This window comes from Nicotiana tomentosiformis, chromosome 4, assembly GCF_000390325.3.
Source record: "Nicotiana tomentosiformis chromosome 4, ASM39032v3, whole genome shotgun sequence".
Taxonomy (NCBI): Eukaryota; Viridiplantae; Streptophyta; class Magnoliopsida; order Solanales; family Solanaceae; genus Nicotiana; species Nicotiana tomentosiformis.
The window spans coordinates 6,770,692-6,775,737 of NC_090815.1; the positions used below are offsets into that span (position 1 = coordinate 6,770,692).

Here is a 5,046-nt window from a genome sequence, read left to right on the forward strand (position 1 = left end):
TTGCGTGCCCCAGAAACTATTTATATTCGTTAGTCGAAAAAATATATAAAATTTGTATAATTTTTATATATAACATACAAATATATATATACAAAAATTATACAATCAATATTTATATATTTTTTCGACTATTATTTTAAGAGTGACTATATAATATTATTTTTTAGATCGTGCAAAAATACAAAGTCAACCAACACTTTGGTAGTTGTTGGTCAATTTTGGCTGAATTATGGAGTAGTAAGCGTACCACGTGACAACTACTCATATAATGCCATTTTCCAGGAAAATTAAAAGAAATATCAAAACAAAGGCTACCTAACAATGGAAAAAGAATCAGAGAAGAAGAAACCAAGAATCCTTTGCCTCCATGGTTTTAGAGGCAGTGCTGATATCCTCAAGAAATTGGTTTTCCGGTGGCCGGAATCCGTCTTAGAAAAATTAGATTTGGTTTTTTTGGATGCACCTTTTCCAGCTCAGGGAAAATCTGCACTTGAAGGTTTCTTTGATCCTCCTTACTTTGAATGGTTTCAATCAAATAAGGTATTAACACTTGCTTCTTCCCATCCTTCATTCACTATTATTTTTTAATATAGTATATAGTGGTTCAACTAAATTCAAAATAAAGTAGATTGCGTTTATATAAAGGTTAAACTTATCAAGTTTAAATCTTGGATCTGCCTCTGAAATCGGGCAGGATTAATTCGATCAAAATTTTCCATTATAGTTTTTGTGTATAACATTTGGAAGAATCAAACTTGGAAATATTATTGTTGTAGGATTTCACGGAGTTTTACAACTTTAAAGAATGTCTAGAGTACATTGAAGATTTTATGTCAAAGCATGGACCTTTTGATGGTATTCTTGGTTTTTCACAAGTAAGCCTTAATTACCATTTTCTTTGTGTTATTTTTTTAACCTTCCTCAGAAGTTTTCTCTTTCCTCTTTTTTCTGTTTTTATTTTTATTTTTTATTTTTGGGTGAAAAATAGGGAGCAGTTTTAGGTGCAGCAATTCCAGGTATGCAAAAGGAAAGAGTGGCTCTAGCAAAAATTCCAGAAATAAAGTTTCTAATTATAATATCAGGAGCTAAATTTGGAGGACCTTCGTTTGGGGTACCACAATTGGCTGCTAATGTATTTTCATCTCCTATCAATTGCCCATCCCTTCACTTCTTAGGTATGTTCATATGATAATTTGTTTTTTACCAGTAGTTGAAGATCCCTTTATTTTCAATAAATTATTTTTTGGGCAAATAGAATGTAACATTAGGCTTATTATTTTTAGTCCACACATTTGGTGCTCAAAATTAGTCAACCATAAACATGAGTAGTGAATTATTTGCAGCAACGGAAATATAAATTAATAGATAGAAATACGGCAAAATAATGTCACTGGAGACCCATCAAAGGAGTAGTTCACCCCTGTCAGATCCTACAGATTTCCTGAAAAATAATTAAAATCGAATTTTCAAGCTACTCACAAAATTTTAATTTTTTTTCAAGTAAAATGTATATCCAAACACAACTTCAACTTTCAAAAATTATTTTTTAACACAACTTCAATTTTTTTTTCAAGTTTCAACTAAGTGGGCGTTTGGACATAAGAATTGTAAAATTCTAAAATAGGGGGAAAAGAAATTTCAAAGTAAATATGGTATTTGAAATTTAGACTTGTGTTTGGACATGAATATAATTTTGGGTTGTTTTTGAAGTTTTGTGAGTGATTTGAGTGAAAATTTTGAAAAATAACTTTTTGGAGATTTTCAAATTTTCGAAAATTTTCAAAATGCATCTTCAAGTGAAAATTGAAAATTTTATGAACAAACGCTGATTTCCTAAAAAAGTAAATTTTTTTGACAAAAAGGGAAAAATTTCTTATGTCCAAACGGGCTCTAAATCTATGTCCACACGCCTACTCAAAATACTCTGTTTGACCAAACTTTTGAAAATACTAAAAGTATTAATTTTTTTTCTTTTCAAAAAGTACTTATTTTGTAGAGATTCTGGCCATTTTTTTTGGAGAAAATTAGTGATAGTCAGCATAAGCTATTTCTCTACTGCGCAAATTCTACTTCGTGAACTAAATAGGATAAATGAGGCAATGAGCTCTTTAGCATTTCATTTATCTAATTCAATTAGTATAAATGTATTTATTTTTCTTTTTGAAGGAGAGACAGATTTCCAGAAAAAAGATGGTGAAATTCTGCTGGAGAGTTTTGTAGATCCACAAGTGATTCATCATTCTAAAGGCCATACCATACCAAAATTAGGTGAGTCGTTTGTACAGTTATTGTTTTGTAATTTACAATATACTTGATTTAGAATATGAATATAATTATTACTTGAGTAATACATAAAAAATCAAACACAACACTTTCTTTGAGGTATTTTCTTCGTCATTAATTAACATTGCGAATTTATATTTAATCAAAAAACTAACTCTTTAACAATCAGAGTAAAATGTAGGAAGAATCGTATGTTTGCTTGTCTTAGACTTTGACTTACTACTTATTTTCATCAATTAAGTTTGAAATTATCTAGTGGAATTAAACTTGATTATACATTTATTGTTTATTTGCAGATGATAGCAGCCTTGAAATAATGCTTGGGTTTATTGAAAAAATTCAAAAACTGTGAGACTGCACGAGGAATTAATGGTAGTTCTTGGTATCATTGTTGGTCCCTCCACAAGAATTCTCGATTGTATGACATATGAATAATGGTTATTTTTTTTTTTTTTCAGTTATATTTTCTTGATTATGGACATCTGCTGATGTAATATTTCACAAGATTAATTTTGAGGTGAAATTCGAGGATTTGGGCCTAGAAATTTGAAAATAAGATTTGAGGATTTGAAGGTCGAGTTGATGTCAGAATTTGGTAAATTTTATATGGTTGGACTCGTGGTTGAATGTGCGTTCATATTTTGTAACTTTTGTCGGGTTCCGAGACGTGGGCTCCACGGGCGATTTTTGAGTTAAATTTCGAATTTTAATTGGAAAATTTAGTATTTTCATGTAGAATTGATTTCTATAATCCGTATTGAGTATATTGAATTATTTATGATTAGATTCGAGGCATTCAGACACCAATTCGCGAGGCAAAGGTATCACGACCTAATTTTCCCTCCGTTGGGTATTGTGATGGCACCTAGTCTTAGGGACTAGGTAAGCCTAACAATAATTAAAATAATAACATTATTTAAATAGAATCTTTTAAAATTCCCAAAACCGGTAGTACAACTCATAATCTCTACAGAGTGTTTGCTAGAAAACTTCTAAATAACTGTCCAGAAATAAGAATAAACAGTGCAAAACGAAAACTGGAAGGTGACTCCGAAGCCTCCGAACGCAGCAGCAGGTTTACCTCGAGTCTCCACAACAACAGTCCACACAGCTAGCTAACGAACAAGTACCTGGATCTGCACAAAAATGTGCAGAAGAGTAGCATGAGCACACCACAGCGGTGCCCAGTAAGTATCAAGATTAACCTTGGTAGAGTAGTGACGAGGAACAGTCAAGACACCCACTGGTCTAATAAACTGAACAGATATAAGCACATGAATAACAGAACTATGATGTCTACATAAAGACTATGCAATATGGCTCACAATACAGTAACGACATTAAAGCAAGAAAACAACAAGTATCAGCGGAATATCATGAAATTGACGCAGACAAAGTAAATGGAACACAATCTAAATCCGGAATCACGAATACAGCAAGGACAAGTAATAACTCAGTAATTACAATTGATTTTACATCAGGTTTTAGTCAACAACTCTACGAGGTACCGAACCTTGGACAATTCACAACTCACGGATCTCAATACCTGAACCCTAACACTTGACATCATATGCCCTCATAACACCTCATAACCACACTGACGACTCACGTGCCAATAGAGCCATTCTCGCATAGAAGACAAGTAAACGAGGGTGAGCATCTATGCTCAACAATATCAAGAACACCTCTTATCCGATAAGAGTGCTTAACTACGTGTATGCTTGTGCAAGTATCCTAACATAGTCCATACCAACAAATAAGCATAAGGAAGAAGAAGAACGGACAACACGTAGAATATTTTCTCACAGCTTTCACAAGATAAAGCTCACACAGGTACGTATACCACTACACAATTATCAACAACAAGAATGCCCCCAGGCTATAAATCATCATAAATCAATCCCTGACACAGCCCACCTTGTCTCGCCACGTGTGCAATAGTAACATAAATGCCCGCCTTGTCTCGCCACACGTGCATAATAATATTTCCACCTTATCTCGTCACATGCGCAACCCCCCCCCCCCCCCCATATATATATATATATATATATATATATATATATATATATATATATATATATATATCCCATTTTATCACGCCGCATGTGCAAATATCAATAGTAACAATAGCACGGCAGAAACCTCGTGCAACCCCATAATAACAACCGCACAGCAGAAACCTCGTGCATCACAATAATAACAATCGCACGGCAGAAATCTCGTGCATCACCACAACAAATACAACAACAACAATGGAAATAAAATCAAAGTACGGCAAGTAAATCAACTCAAGAACCTTTAAATCACAAGAAAATGTGGAACCAATTCACAAGGAATAACCACAGTCTGAAATGCTAGGCGTAAAAAGAATAGCTCAACAAGGAAAAACTAATGTGTAGCAACGATCCCACAATATACACCTCAACAACAGGGAAGCTAACACGAGTCAAATAATTCCAAATAAAACAACTCGACTGAAATATAGGATATCTAAACTTCTTTTAAGATTGAGGAAATTACGAAGGATATTCAACAATTCAATTAAGGATAAGCAGCGGAAAAATAATCATAATCTCAATTAAGACTGAACAATTATAGGATGAAATAATATAAATTTCAAATAAAGATAAGCAGTTATGAAAAGATAGCATGGCTATAAAAGAGATAATAGTTTCAGTTAAGGCACATATGAATCAAGTAACAATAATAGTGGATCACGAAGCAATTGATTCTAATTAAGTAGGTATATGTGAATCTAGTAAT

General features: G+C 32.9%; 1 protein-coding gene across 1 annotated transcript; it reads left to right on the forward strand.

The window, feature by feature from the left end:
* Positions 1-266: 266 nt before the first annotated feature.
* Positions 267-2,861, forward strand: LOC104119123 (uncharacterized). Its single transcript, XM_009630547.4, has 5 exons — positions 267-540; positions 777-875; positions 989-1,175; positions 2,167-2,268; positions 2,580-2,861. Exons 1-5 carry the CDS (start codon positions 322-324, stop codon positions 2,633-2,635), a joined length of 663 nt encoding a protein of 220 aa, XP_009628842.1. The 5' UTR covers positions 267-321; the 3' UTR covers positions 2,636-2,861.
* Positions 2,862-5,046: the final 2,185 nt, after the last annotated feature.